The sequence below is a fragment of the Drosophila gunungcola genome, assembly GCF_025200985.1.
Source record: "Drosophila gunungcola strain Sukarami chromosome 3L unlocalized genomic scaffold, Dgunungcola_SK_2 000003F, whole genome shotgun sequence".
In the NCBI taxonomy this organism is placed as follows: domain Eukaryota; kingdom Metazoa; phylum Arthropoda; class Insecta; order Diptera; family Drosophilidae; genus Drosophila; species Drosophila gunungcola.
In genome coordinates this window covers 942,231-957,657 of record NW_026453179.1, presented here as the reverse complement: position 1 = coordinate 957,657, position 15,427 = coordinate 942,231, and the positions used below count along the sequence as shown (strand labels likewise).

General features: G+C 35.6%; 1 protein-coding gene across 32 annotated transcripts in view; it reads left to right on the top strand.

Annotated features, from left to right (window-relative positions):
- LOC128258650 (sex determination protein fox-1) overlaps nucleotides 1-11,824 on the top strand; it is a 120,164-nt gene extending 108,340 nt beyond the window's left edge. For 8 of the 32 annotated variants that reach the window (XM_052990379.1, XM_052990378.1, XM_052990372.1 and 5 more), the window contains 7 exons: nucleotides 2,294-3,002; nucleotides 5,175-5,235; nucleotides 5,385-5,438; nucleotides 6,182-6,253; nucleotides 6,865-7,025; nucleotides 8,144-8,207; nucleotides 8,345-11,824. In XM_052990379.1, the coding sequence (XP_052846339.1) occupies nucleotides 2,294-3,002; nucleotides 5,175-5,235; nucleotides 5,385-5,438; nucleotides 6,182-6,253; nucleotides 6,865-7,025; nucleotides 8,144-8,207; nucleotides 8,345-8,389 (1,166 nt within the window). In that variant the 3' untranslated portion in view covers nucleotides 8,390-11,824. Of the gene's footprint in view, nucleotides 1-2,293; nucleotides 3,003-5,174; nucleotides 5,242-5,384; nucleotides 5,439-6,181; nucleotides 6,254-6,864; nucleotides 7,026-8,143; nucleotides 8,208-8,344 lie in introns of those variants that run through there. The other 24 variants (XM_052990387.1, XM_052990384.1, XM_052990383.1 and 21 more) reach the window with 11 other exon arrangements.
- The last annotated feature ends 3,603 nt before the right edge of the window (nucleotides 11,825-15,427 follow it).

Here is a 15,427-nt window from a genome sequence, read left to right as displayed (position 1 = left end):
AATAGATGCGTGCTTTTAAGCGTAGTAATCGATTAACCGATAAAAGTATTAATCAAACACTGCAACAACAACTAGAACCAGAACCAAGATCACCAACTCTTTAGCTATGAGAATCTTTGTACCATAATACAGTATAAATGTTTGTTGTCTTGTTACTTTGGTTTACGCATTTGGGTATGACTATTTGACTATCGATATATTCCATAAATATTGCATACATTTTTGGCGTCCTTGAGATTGCATTGTTCCAACGTCTAGGCACACACACTCACACCAACACACACTCGATCGAAGCAGTATATATTTCAAATAAATAAAACTAGTGGCAACCACCTGAAACTGTAACCGTAACTAGCTGTTAAGAATGGCAAGGTCTTAGCTTTAACCATAGTCTAAATTCTATATCGTAACAATCGAAAATATCGTAATGTTTATCGGTAGCGAACATTTTGCCGCAGCAAGCATTTTTCGTAAGGCCTTTCTCTTAGAGCATCATTTTCTAGCAACCATACTTCTCGTACTCTTTTTGTTCTCTATCCAACTATCCCGCCTTTATTTCTTGTTTGTTATGGGTTTAACTCTTGGAATTTGCACGATTTCCAAATTTTTTGTGTTTGTCTATTTAACTTGGCTTTGAACAATTTAAAAGAACATGCATTCAGTTTTCCAAATAAACCCCCAAAAGCAAAAAGCGTATGGAATATTAAAAATTGATTTTCGCATGACACCTAAACCACTCCAGAAAGTTATTTTATTTCTTTGATTATTTTGTTACCAAAACATTTAATTTGTATAGCCACGGAAATTAGCAGAGAATTTTGGCAAACAAATTTTATCTCATATTGGCTGAATATTTTCTCTGAAATTCTTTGCCACACACAGACGACTAAGCTTTAGTCCAATAATTTGCAAATCGAATTTTTAATTGCATGTCGGTCAAACAAATTTTCAATTTGTGGCGCAATGTTGCCAAACGGAGTGCACACACACTCCCATTCGTAGCCCCAAAACAATTTCATACATATCAATTATGATTGGTGCTCTGATTTCCACGAAAAATGACAAATTGCTAGGCATACCTGTGGCCGATCATAATGAGCAGGCTTTCTGGTTATCGTTTGGCTTTTCTGGCGAAATTGTTAATTATGAGGCTTACCATTATAATAAATTGAGTGAAAAACCTCGTGGATTTATTTAAAGTACAATATTAAAACTGCGGTTTATGTGGTCCGTTCACAAATTAAATGCAAATTAATTGAAGCTTAAACTGTAAAACACTTGCAGACACATATTCTGTTTTTTAAAATGAATTATTAAGACCAAAAATATAAATAAAAACGGGCTTAAAAAATATTCTGAAAAATCGTTATTTGTATCACCAGTCTGTATTTTTTTTTCAAATCTACCTGTCTTAATTTTTTACTCTGTCTGCATGCAAATAAACCCTTTTCTTTCCAAAACCTAGGAATAGATTTGAATTCTTAAAAATGAATTCTATCCTCTCTAAATCGGCCTACTTGATCTATCATTCCACTTAGCACTTGATAAATGTTCTTGCTAGTTTTAAATGTGTTTGAAAGGTGCAAGGATTAAACATAAATTAAATGTGTTTTATTATCTTAACTGCTTTTAACTCCCTCACAAACATACACAGCTAAATGCAATGAGTTGTTGAAATAAAAAGGTCTTGCCGCATACGTCCACATATGGATGTATGTACATATGCTATATACTGCTGTACTAAAAATCGGTCCAATGTTTTTTCGTATTGTTGATGATAATATCTCTATATATATACAATTATGCAATATAAAATGCAACTACTGCGTAGCATTTCTTGGTAATTCAGTGTTCTAATGTTTAAGTATGTTCCGATATAAATCCCATTTACATATGTATGAGCTACACGTATGTCTTATGTATTGTTATATGTATATATCAACATCATCTCAGCGCTATGAATATATACCAAAACAAAAGTCGTTAATACATAATGCCTAGATTTGCCATATACTTTATATACTATATATAAATATTTACTTATATATCAAGAGAGAAAACTAACCGCATGCGTTTTATGTTCTTTTCTTTTCCTTTTTCTACTTTTTGCACACAAAACACACACATAAAACCAAATCAAAAAAAAAAAAATAATAATAAAAAATAAATACATAAACAAAATACACTGGTCAAAAATGTTGTGTCAAATGGTTGCAAAAAAAAAAAAAAAAAAACTTCATATAAATCCCCAAAAAATATACGAATTTCCGTATCGGTTCGGTGATTCCTGCAGCCGCCGTTGCCGCCGCAATGCGTGGAGTGGCCATCCAGCGCGGACAAATGGGCGTGGTCGGCGCCGCCCCCTACCATCATCCCCATCACCCGCATCATCATCCGGCGCTGCTGGCGGCTTCCGCCGCCGCCGCCCAACAACAGCAGCAACGCCAACTGGCCGCCGCCGCCGTGGCCACTGCAGCAGCCGCGCAACAGCAGCAGCAGCAGGCTGTTGTCCAGCAGCAGCAGCAACAAGTTGTGGCCGCCGCCCAGCAGCAGCACCAACAGCAGCAGCAACAACAACAGGCGGTGCAACAGCAGCAGCAGCAGCAACATCAACAACAGCAGCAGCAACATCAACAGCAGCAGCAACAGCAACATGCCGCCGTAGCCGCCGCAGCTGTCGCTTCGCATCCGCACATGCATGCCGCCCATGCCCACGCCCACGCCCACGCCCTTGGCCCCCAGTTGGCGCAACTCCAGGCGGTCGCTGTGCCGTCGGCCGCTAACAGTGCCGCCGCACTGCAGCAATCGCTGGCCAATGCCCTGGCCCAGAACCCGAGCGGCAATCCGAACGCTGCCCTAAACGCCGCCTATGCCGCCCGCCTGTCGGCGGCGTCGGGCGCCACACAATCGTCGCAATCGGCCGCTGCTGCTGCGGCTGCTGCTTCCATGGCCGCGTCGGCCAATGCGGCCAACAATGCGGCCGCTTTGCATGGATTCGCGCCGTAAGTAGAGTCCGCCGTGGACTTCACTCCGTCACACCCGCGATCCCGCCGTAGCTAGTCCGTTGTAGTTGTAACTTTGTACTTTTGTTGGTTCCGCTGCGAATGTAGTTATAGCGCACCCCAATTTACAATAACCTGTTTCATAGTTAAATACTACGTTTATACGCACGCTTCTTCTTAATTTTATAATCAAAATTCAATACGGTTCACATTTCCTTAATTTGTTGTCATTCATTCATTAGCCAAACTTAAAAAACAAACTACAGTAAATAATTACAACCATAATGAAATACTTTTCAAAGAATGTTAATAAATATTTATTGAATGACTTATTAAAAAGCAAATGTCTTCAAAAACTTACTTCACAAAAATTATATTAAAATTTATTCATTCTTGAATGACTAATGAAAAATTAAAAGAGCTTAACATCTTTGAAAAACATATTTATTTAAAATTATTTTTTTCGATTTTAATAACAGATTGGTAAGATTTTTTTTATCAAATCAAAGCAATTTTTTAAACAAATTTTAAAATTTTCTTACAATAAAGTTAAATTATTGCTGGCGTATAAATGTAGTTATAATCATTATTTGTAAAACTACTTCCTCAACCTCATAATTGGTTTTTGTGGTTGTCTTAAATGCAATCACACAAAAAAGCGCTCTCATCCTTCATGATTTTAACCCAAAGCTTAAATTGTTTATAGCTTAAAGATTGTTTTTCTTTCCATATCTCTCTGTGTTACTTTAATACTTATACGTCTCTATCTTGTTGGTGACAAATGTTTTTTAGCTATCTTGTGTGTGTAAAGTTTTAATATCGCATATAATGAAACCTAGACTTTGACTTATTTTGTATAAATCCAGCAATAGAAGAGTATAACGAACCGAACGCAAACTGAATACAAAATTGCAAAATCAGCAACGCACGCTAACACACACATCCACGTAAACTATCTAAAACTCAATATAAATATATATTTAAACACACACGCATATACTTGCTCATACTCTGACCGACAGAAGTGTGTTTTTGGCATCGTATGACTACCTAATTATCGTTATTTTGGTTAAGGGACCTACTCGGTTGTATATTGTGTACCACTAGGCGTATGATGAATTTCAGTTTGAATTTGAATTGAAAGTGTTTAAATGCGACTGCGTCGCTATCTGCCAGCGCCTTGCGTGCATGTTCTGCCCCGACATTATATATATTTATATATTTTACATAGACCTTTGATTAACTTATTTTTTTGTGGCTGCTCTCTATACACACACTCACCCATATATCCAATCTCACAACATAGCGTACGACTGAATGCTCCATTAAATATTGTATACTATAAACACACACTTGAAGACATGCCAAATCAAAGAAGCAAAAACAAAAAAAAAAAAGCATAACTAATTAACTAGGTGCATGAGTGTCTGTTTTGTCTAAAGATTAAATGCAAAATTGAAGCAAGCAAGACAATTTTCGTAGTGTTGGGGAATGGAATGACCCATGTATGTGGTTGGTTGGTTGGCTATCTTTGTACTCTAGTACTCTATATAAACGACAATGTCTTAACCTTTTAATTTTCCCTTTGTTTCGTTTCCTCTGTCTCAAACATTTCCTCCAATCAGTTCGTCATCAAGTGGGGAATCAGGTCAGATCAGGTCAGTTTAGCACAGGCTATTAGCTAGGTAGGTGGGGTGTTCAACTATAGGTGCCAACTTTTGTTTTTCAGTTGCCCCTTAAGTTACAGCCGTTTACCCACAAAAACAGCATCCGGTACCAAAAAACAACAACAACATTTAATAAAAACCAAACCAAAAAAAAAAAAAAAATACAGAAACCGGATGTGGATAAAGTTTTATTGGCCAGCGAGAAATATTTTGCATTTCGTTCTTTTTTGTTTTGTTGAATAACAAGGAAACTTTATCCCGTCTGGTTTTTCATAGCGCCCAAATCAAAGACCACACAAGTGCGTTAAAAAAATGAACCAAAAGAAAATTTTTGAATTTTGCTTTTAAGTGCCATAAATTGGGTGAGAGGCAGGAAATCAGAGGTGTATTTTATATATTCCTCTGGCTGGTTGCCTCTCATTTAACTCACCTACCCAGACACGATCCTACCTTGACTACTTTATTAATATATGGTCTTCTCTTATCCATCTTGCTCCCAACGCAGTGTATACTATGATCCCTTCTTAGCAGCCGCTGCATCCGCTGATCCGAATCTACGCTTCCAGGTGAGTTTCGTACAACCAAATATTAGTTTATATATATAGTTTTAAGTGTACTCTACGTCTTTAGGAATAAGTATAAAGCCTAGGTTAGAGCTTAATCGATCCCCTAACTTGCCACGAAAATACATGAAAATATTATATAAATCTTACAGGCAGCCAAACCGGTCACTGAAGTTCCAGCCGCTCAGCCAGCCGCCATATTAAATGTAATAAAACTTTTTCAAACTAATATCCTAACCACAACCACCAAAAAAATTAAGAACAATTCTGTTTTAATTTGTATATTTTTATGGTAGCTTGTGAAAGACACCGTTTGAGTTTTGAAACATTTGACTTGGTTTTTGGAAGAAACATTTTTATCTACTACTCATACGTATATTGTTTTAAGTCGCTTCCTTTAAGTTTTCTTTTGCATTATCCACGTCCATCCTGAACTAACGACGCGTCCTGATTTCTTGCTGTGTAACACGTTTCAGTTGAGATCGAACTTGGTAACTGGTCGTAAATCACTTTATTTACTTGACTTAAGCTTAGCTAAGCTTACTTAACTCAATGTCTGAATAACAGAACACTTGTGTATAAGCCCTCTACCATATAATTGCATCCTTTGTTTGGTTTTCTTTTTAAACAAAAATTCAATTAGTGATCACAGGTGGCTTTACAAAGCATACGCTCTCTTTGACTACTTTAAACTATATACATTTTAAGTACTTCTGCTAGTTTTCTTAATTTGTTTCACAATTTTGCTTTCGCTAAATAATAACAACTACAAACTATTTATACAATAAATATTACTATTCAATGCTGTAAACATTTTGTAACTACTACAAATTCTTCTTTGGTTATCTTTCACGACTGTTACAACATACTACAACTAAACAACAACAACAACAACACAATTGAAAAAAAAATATAAAACTGATTGAAAAACAAAAACCATAAATTACAGCGCCGCACTGTGACTACGCTAAACAGTAACCCACATACGATCAACCGCATTCCGGTTCCACAGAATGTTTTGGTAAAAATAATCATATCTAGTTCTAGTCCATACCCAATGCACCTAGATACCCCGACCTTACGTTTGATTGTTGTCTCATTTTTGCGTTTTGCTCAATGCCTCTTTGTATGCACCATTTAAACTGTATGTCTATGCCTTAAGTCTTAAGTTAACCCTAGCAAGTAATTCGATACAATAAGTTATTTACTGGTTCGTGCCACGCTTTTCGGTTTTATAGCCTGGCATCTTGGGTTCTCCGTAGCTCGATTCAAAAAGGTACCGATCACCTGGCTTAGAACTTTAAGTGTATATATAGAATACTTTTAACCACACTACTCCACCCACTTGTTTGCACCCGTTTTTGGTTTTTGGTTACAATACTTATATTATTATGTGTGTATACTTTTGGCCTCCACCGGTTTGGGTTCCTAATTTCTCACCACACTTGCTCTCACCGTCTCCTCCGCTAGTCTTGTCGTTTGCCGTTGTCGCCCCACAGTTATAAAAAAATATAAAAAAAAAAAATGTACAAAAATAAATCCCAACCCCCGAACTGTAACTGCGTCTGTTCCTCGAGTCGCCACCCTCATGTTGCCCCAGTTTAACGCCCCATTTGCTTACCATTATTCCAGGCCACTGCTCCGCTGTTAAAGACACCGCTGTCTCAGGCCCAGCAGCAGGCGTACGCCACGGCGGCCACCACCTACACGGCGGTAGCCGCTCGGGCCGCCTATGGGGCCGCTGCCGCAGCAGCCGCTCAGCCGGCACTCGCCGGCTACGCCACCGTAGCTGGGTAAGTTATATATCCCCGATCTCATCAGCAGAAGAGGTTACCTAAGCACACACTTTGAAAACAATATTAAAATCAGGGAAAATAAAATATAAAATTTATCAAGAACTTAATAACGGCACACATGGCCAGTAATTCAAAGTCACAATTTATCAATTTAAATCTTAAGTTTACAATTTTGTTTAAAGAAATGTGTTCCCTTATTCCTTTTTTTTTCGAAGTGCAACGCTTGGTCAGCACAACCAAAACCCAGCATTTACAATTTAATCATAAAAGTCCCATTTACCTTACGACGACTTCAGTTGGAACTTTTTTTTTCCTTAAGCCTAGGCATTTAACCATTAATATTTTTAATTGTTCTTTAATTTAATGAATTTAATATTGACAATTTAAAACATTTAAATACTTTAAAATTTAGTTATTATCTTCTCATTTATACATTAATTTTATATAAATGTAAGCAACTCCTTATTTTCCTTGTACTCCTTTTTAAAAACTTTATATCTTCTTTAGATTTTACGTAAATAACAGCAGTATATGTATGTTATTAAAAAATGTATCCTATAACTAAATGTTAAGCTTATGATTTTGAAATTATGTATTGTATTTTTCGTATTATTTCTTATTATCATTACAAATTTTATGTTTATTAATATATTAAGTAAAATTGGTTTATCTAAAAGCTAATCTTTAGAATTTACCACCTTACTTTGTTTATATTTTTTCCAGTATTTAATATTTATAATATCATATTAATATTTGGATTTATTTTCCCTTTTTATTTGAAATTTGACTAATAATTTAATTTTACCTCTTCTTTTTGTATAATTTGACATTAAATGTGTGTAATTGGGTAAAGTTTAGAAATCTAACACCGAAAACTGAAGAGCTACAACTGTCAATTGAAGACTTTTGCAAGACCCTATCAAAACTTAATAACTTTTATTAAAAAAAATAAAAACCATAACAAGGAAGTAACTGGTGCTTAATTAAAATTAACATTTAATTAGGCTATATCCGACTGAAATCATCAATAAACCATTCCATATCATTAACAATAAGAGAAAATCGCCAATGAGTATTACTAATAAGCTGAACACACGTCACACAAATTTTTATAGATATGCGCGCGAATATGCAGATCCTTATCTAGGACATGGCATTGGACCAGTTCCTGGATACGGGGTAAGTTTTTATAAATTTTTGTAAACTATTTATAATAATATGTAACATAAATGTCCCTGACTAATGCCTAACGATTTTTGTATTCTATTTCACTAAACCTCTTAAATTTCTTTATTTTTCATTCCATTTTTTAACAGGCTACCATGTATCGCGGTGGATTCAATCGTTTCACGCCATATTAAGAACAATCTACGCCAGTCAGCCAAATAATGCACTTGAACTACTCTCGATGAAAATGCTCAATAGATGAACAAAGCAAAGCAAATAAGTAACTTAGACGTAAATACTCCTCCCTACGTGCAGTAAGTAGAAGTTACAACTAAACCGATAGATGCAGGATACTCACACCCGGCAGCAGACACGGCAACACCAACAACAGACGCTCAAAGTCCTTGGAGAGTTTAAAATCAAAGCTAAGCAACAAAGAAACAAAAAGAACATAAACAAATCAATGTCGTCCAGTAAAAGCAAAAAGCTACACCAAAAAAGAAAAATATACGCCGCTAAATGCAGTTCTATGGAGTTTATATAAGTAAACCAAAAAAAAAGTAAAAAAAAATATTTAAACATAAATTCAATGTGCAAAATAGTTTTGCAGAGAAAGAAAAGAAAAATGTGCTTCATGCGTAGATTTTTACCAGAACAAGAGCTGAAACTTTGTGCGGAAGATCAGAATTTATATATATATATATGTATACTTATATATATATATATATATATATATATAACCGACATGATATATAGTTATTATATAGGCATTGTATTTGTATATCAAAGCAAACCAGGAAAAAGAGCAATGTTTTTAGGTACTTTTCATGCTGAAACATCATCAAAAAAAATATATATATATAAACCTTCGGTTGTTGATTTTAATAACTTCGTTGAACTAAGTTAGTCTTTATGATTTACAAATTATTCTAAAACATTAGCGTTGTAGGATGTAGTAAGGGAAAGCAACAATGCAGCCACTTTAACAAATCAAATTGTATATTATTTGCAAACCGCTAAAGCACAAACAAAAATATTTATTCGTATATACTTTAGATTGATATCTCTAATTTGACTACCCAAAGAATACTCATTTCTGTATTGTACTGTATTGTCAACGAATTTAATTTTAATACATTGCTTGGTTGTTCCTAATTATGTTATATTTTGGAAGCTAAAACCACTCACACTAAACTCACGACTCAATTCGAATTGCTCAAAAAAATTGTAGCGCATAGGTAAATGCAAAAGATCAACACGTAGACATATCCTTGGAATATACAATAATATTTACTTTAAATGCCGCCATAGCAGCAAAGCGACAAAAAAAAAACGAAAAAATTAAAAAAAAAAACATTAGTTTTAAAAAGTCAAGCTTCCAGTGACAAAAAGCCATTGATGAATGATGTGGAAATCGAATAATAAGCATTAAAAATTACAATTTTTAGCTCTTACTCCGTAGCACTTTCCTTGTGTGTTGTGTAAAGAAACAAAACAAACAAAAATGGAAAAAAAGAAACGTCGTTTCGGTGTTGTTCATTTTCGGTCTAGACCGAAGCGAAACTTCCCTAAGCAAACTAAGAATTTATTTTATACACACTCGAATCTAATGCACACACAAAACAAAAATGAAACAAAGAATCTTTTAACGTTGTGTATTTTTCAAATGTTAACGATTAAATGCTCAATGGAAAACATCCAAACAAAAGGAAGTCGTTCTCTATATTGATTCTTAGGCAGCTACTGTCATCAAATTTATACTAGTTGTTTATCAACCATACTATGCTAAACAAAAACAAGCTACTAAATATTGTGTGTGTGTAATCGTGCAATTCTTTAGGTGTTCTTCGAATTTCCTTAAAAACCTACTACCAATTACTTGAAAAAAGGGATGAAGAGAAGAATGAAAAATTCATCAACTCCAAAGAGCTTCAACTTTGACGTTTTTTTTTTATCTAATCACTTAGCAACTGTCTCAGATTGTACATATTTACGCTGACATATGGTATTTTTCCTTATTCCTCTCAACGCACACACAAAGAACACACGCACAGGCCAGGATCCTGGGAAATTGAAGCAATTTATGGCATACTCACATTGTTACCCTCATTAAAGGGTACTTCTTGTTTGATTCTCTCTCATGATCATGCATTGATATACTATTTTTACGTTGACATTTTTAAAGCCAAAGTTTATATTTTAAATGATTTTTAGTTAGGTATTAGAGTTTATATGCTGACGACAGACACAAAAGGATAAGTAAATGATTACGAACTAAAGGGAAAACAATAAAGAAAAACAAATCGAACCCAACAATTGCCAAATTAATCGTAGCTTTCAACTGAATTATAAAATAAAGACGTAATTAAATTTAATGAATTTTTCAACTAGCGCAAAAATAGTTTGCCAAAAAGCCTAGCATACTTTTTGGCCCACCCCGATCACACACCAGAGAAAACACACAGAAATTTTGGGTTTGATGAGCAAAAGCAAGAGATAAACCATCTAGTTATAAAGCAAACTTAAATATATTACGGTACGGTATATACATTTAAATTATGAACTCAACTTCCACCGCAAACTTTTAAAAACAAACAAAAAACAAAACTAAGAAAAACACAATTTTTGTCTTAAGCAATGCGTTGAGGAAAGTCAACCTACAAGTAAATTATAAATGCAAACGCAACTCAATCAAACACTGCAGCTATATTATAACATACGATATATGATGTATATGATAATATCTTCATTTAACCCGATCCATTTTGTGAACCCCCAAAAACTGTAATCTGTGTAGTTTAACCATAAGCCAGCGCCAGCTTTTGTTTACTTTCACATAGATCAGATGCCTAGGCGTCATATAAAGTATAAATATAAAGTATATAAATATATATTATATGGAAACTCTAATCTTTAATGATGTGCCAAATTGTAAGTTGTACCATTTGTTTTTATGAGCAAATGCAAAACACAAATTGAAATAAAATAATGAATTAAAACATAAAACATTGAAAATAGCATTCAGTTTTCCTCCTCCCGAAAAACCGAAACGGAATATGCAAGAAGCCTATTTTGATTTTAAAACATTTAGATGGTAATGGTAAAATATTTTTTAAATTTAGCATTGTGTATAGGAACGGGCAAGGCTGCCAAAAACAAAAGGCCAAGCCGAGCGCTCTCAGGCGCTACCTTACAAAACAAAATTGATAACAGAACCGCAGTGACGATAAACAAGTATTATATTAGCAACAATCGCAGAACAAAGCCCAACCAACAGCAAACACAAGTTAGGTTAATATAAAACCGAGCTCAATTTTAAGTTTCTTGACATAATACATACCGGAAGCTATTGAATGTGAAATTTTAATAACAAACATACACAAATTCCGAAACGTATTGGTTTATATCAATTTTCAATTTGTAAGGTTGTGACAAATTGTAAACAAACATAGAAAACAAAAGTGAAACATGAAACAAATCCATGGAAAATTGTAATATTGTTTGTGAATGGCAAATAAAATAGCAAGAAGGTGGAAACATTTGAGATTCAGACAAAATACATTTGAAAAGAACGCCAGAGGGAAAGAGCGAGAAATGCAATAAAAATAACTTTAAAAAATGCAAAATAATCCAAACAATTGTGTTTTCATTTAAGTGGGGGTGGGAGGGCAAACATTGTTGACAGACCTCCATAAATTACGGATTCGTGTCTCCTTTTTTGATGCACGAGGTAGAGTTTGTAAGGGAGCATTTAGCAGCACACAATCAATCATAGAGGTAGCAAAAACTTATGGCCTCTTATCCACCATCTACCGGAAACCCTTTTGACGTCTCACACCTCTATGAAAAACCCTCTTTAGACATTTCAGCCTGGCTGACACGCACACGTACACGTACAAAATTTCATCAATCATCAATTTGCCTTCCGTTAGAGCCCGGCACTTTTTCTTCATTACTCCATAACTCTTTGGCACTCGTGGCGTAATTAAAGTTGATGGGCGGTCATTTGCATGCAAGTTTATTACAATGCAACCGCAAACATTTAACACCTCTAAGTCCCACACACATACATCGACTATACATATATATAGAACACCGCGACATGCAAACGCTATTAACGTGATTAAATCAAATGGCTCCACCACTTGAGCTCGCCAGCCTGTAATTATACAAATTTTCGCATTTGATTGAAGAGTCCGGCATCCGACATCCAACATGACATTTCTGAGGTGGAACACACTAGCATATAGGTACAGTGGTGGAAGAAAGAATAGAAATTAAAAATAATTTTATTTTTTTTATATTATATAAATGTTATTAAATACTAGCCTTTTTCACTGCCAAGTCAAATAAAGTCAAGAAACCGATTTTAGCATTCAAGTGAGTTAAGCTATGGTCTTAAAGTTATTTATTTTTTGCGTCTTTTAGTTAGTAAACTAAATGTAGCAAAACCTTGAGGATATGGTCAGAATGTTTTTTTTGGTTTTTTCCATATAAAACCGATTTATAAATAGATGATTAATAGGAAGAGTTGCTTCTATAATGCTTTCCAGTGCTGTTGGGTACAGAGAAACATAGACATGGCTCTGTTTTTAAATGTGCCATGTCAAACCGACAACCGCAGGAAGTAAACGCCTCTTCGCCTCTGGTTTGATTTTGTCCTGCTGGCAGTTTTGGGTTTGTGGCCAATGTGGCCGCTGTGTGACATAATAAATTATGCTGCATGCCAATGATTAATTTTAGATGTATGCGACATGACAGTTTCGGGAGTGTGGAGCACACGCAGCGCACCCAATCGAATGCATACGAAATTAACAGCAGTAACAGTTGGAATAAGCCATCTCCCACTCTACAGGGCAGGCAATCGCAGGACGAAATCTGTGGCGGGCTGCCCATGGGCTATTCGCTTTCTTCTCCCTATCTATCTATCTCAATTTGAACGGCCCGATGGGCCCATGAATTATTACGTGCAATTATTTTCTAATTAATTATTTGACAGGCTAGCGAATGGCAGACGGTCGAGCGGCGATGGCATGCCATGGTGCGATAATTTTTTGGGCACAATTGGCCATTCGATATGGCGCGTAATGGGCGCCACTAAATTGGCCCGGTCTGCTTTCTGATTCTCGCAATGGAATGCGGCCAAAAAATACTTTTTGCTGGCAGCTTGATATAAAAGATACTTAAATATGTAGGCCGCAAATGGAGCACAGCTGACTGCCAAAAGTAGGGAAATGAAGCGGAATAAAAGAGAAATCCAGCGATTCAAGGAGAGCTAAGTAAGTCCACCGGCTGTTGGATTATGAGTAATGGCATAATTAAAATGGAAAGAAATTAGCCTGTTTAATTGAGCGCTAGGATATGGTAAACGTTGATAAATAATGGTAAGACTTGAGAATAAATGAGCTTAAAATTTGACAAAAAAAATCTTGAACTTCTCGAAATGAGTACGAAATGTGGCAATATATAAAAAATTTGAACAATGGGTGATAGCAGAACTATTAAAAACAATTTGAAACTTTTTATTTTACATAACAATTTGTACCAACAAAAAATGGAAGGAAAATAGTAATTATGGTTCAAAATGGGAAACCTTTTTTTTTTTTCGTTTGTTTTATCTGTACAGGGTACATTTCTAAATAAGCAAAAAAAATTGTTACAAAATTTCCCTTTAGCCTTGTCAACTTAAGCCTGTATTCGGATCATATTTTTTAGCTCTCAGTTTTTAAAACTTTCAAATAAAGTCGTGGTACTCCAATTATCTAAATGTAAATAGTTGCCACCATTTGAAAAGTGTCAAAATTACTAGCGGTCTAATCAAAGCACTTATCATTACCACTTTCCAATCGAAACAAACAGTCCCAAAGCCACCTTTTTGGCAACTCTCTTCCACAAAGCAAACTGCTAACAAGGCCCCAAAACATCGAACAGGCAAACATGTCCGATCGTTGCCACGCCTCCAACAAAACCCCAATCCCTACTCCACCGAATTGCATCCTGGTTTTCACCGCTGCACAAAAACTAATTACATTATTTCAACTTGATGCAATCAGAGAGTGCGTATGTGTGCCCCCACGACCCCTCAACCTCGCATCGGTTTACCCCAGTGACCATCCGTGTTTCGGTTCAATTGAATGCCAGACGGGGATGTGAAACTAAAAAATACCTGAAAACAATACTGACAACCTGATCGACGATGCTTTACCCAGTAATTTTGTAACTCATAAAAATGTGTATTTTTTAAATCATTACTATTCTCGGATGTTAAACTCAATGTTTTCAATTTAAAAGCCCCAAAAAACAATATATTAAAAAAAACAAAATACCCAAGTTTGAGAAAAAAAAAATTATTTTTGCACCACAAAATAATTACACAAATTTGAATAAAATATATATTGCAGTTGCAGTATTGATCAAACGTTGACCTATTTCATCACAATTGAAACAACCAACAGAGATACCTTAGAAACTCTCCGATATTCGGCGTATAAAAACGAACCAACGAGAAAAGCCCCGCAGCCAGAGAGGTCGAAATCCTCGCAGGACATGCCGATGCACGCAAATCACTGCAAAAATGCCCATTGGCCAGGGCTGATGACGATGGTATCGGGATAGGGCCTCCGGATGGCGTATTGTTGGAAATTGTGGGGGCTGTGCTTTACGAGGCGCATCGGTTAGATGTGCCACGGGTGTGTCCTGGAAGAGAGCGTGTTGGATTAATGCCGGCAGCTGCGGCATGAACAACCGCCAATAATTCAACGAGCGGCGTTGGACATAAAAATCGCTGCATCTGCAAACCTGACTGGCAGTTATTTGTTGTTATATTTGTCTGTTAATTGCCGATGCAGCGCAATAAAAACCCACACAAGCACACAACCAGCGAAATTTATAATTAACAGTGTCGTTGGCGCCTTGTACGTGACTCGAAGCGTGTTTCAATTAAAAGTTTTTAAAGGCCCTCAAGCCCAGATCTCATTTTCGATTATGCAAATTAAGCTGGGGTTGAGGCAGCACTGCACTTCGTCTCCAATAAAAATTGATTTATTTCTCGAAAATTACAATAACATTTAAAATCGTTTTCCCGAAACCATTCAGTTAAGCAGTAATGTATTTTAAATTTGCCACAATCCAATACAAAAATAGAACAACAATAAAAGCATTAACATTTTTTGTGTAAAAAAAAAAAAAATAAAACGGCGCACAAAAATATTTTATTTTGGTTAAAATGTCAC